General features: G+C 50.2%; 1 protein-coding gene across 1 annotated transcript in view; it reads right to left on the reverse strand.

Annotated features, from left to right (window-relative positions):
* The window catches only part of LOC306784255 (neuronal acetylcholine receptor subunit non-alpha-3-like), a gene marked incomplete at its 3' end in the record, with an annotated part of 6,346 nt that continues 6,077 nt past the window's right edge, over positions 1-269 (reverse strand). The window contains 1 exon segment of the mRNA XM_079278144.1: positions 1-132. Within this exon segment, the coding sequence (XP_079134270.1) occupies positions 1-132 (132 nt within the window).

The following is a 269-nucleotide window of genomic DNA, read 5'->3' on the forward strand; positions in this document are numbered from 1 at the left end:
TCAAGGTGTGCTGTAGAACATCTGCAGAGCAGGGGTGAAGATTAGGACAGTTCCCAGTATCGCCACTGTGAGGAAAGCCCACAAGAAGATCCTGTCCAACACCTGAGCCACGAACTTCCAGTCTTGAACAACCTGAGAGAGAGAGAGAGAGAGAGAGAGAGAGAGAGAGAGAGAGAGAGAGAGAGAGAGAGAGAGAGAGAGAGAGAGAGAGAGAGAGAGAGAGAGATGAGAGAGAGAGAGAGAGAGAGAGAGAGAGAGAGAGAGAGAGA

The sequence above is a fragment of the Melanostigma gelatinosum genome, assembly GCF_949748355.1.
Source record: "Melanostigma gelatinosum genome assembly, chromosome: 11".
In the NCBI taxonomy this organism is placed as follows: domain Eukaryota; kingdom Metazoa; phylum Chordata; class Actinopteri; order Perciformes; family Zoarcidae; genus Melanostigma; species Melanostigma gelatinosum.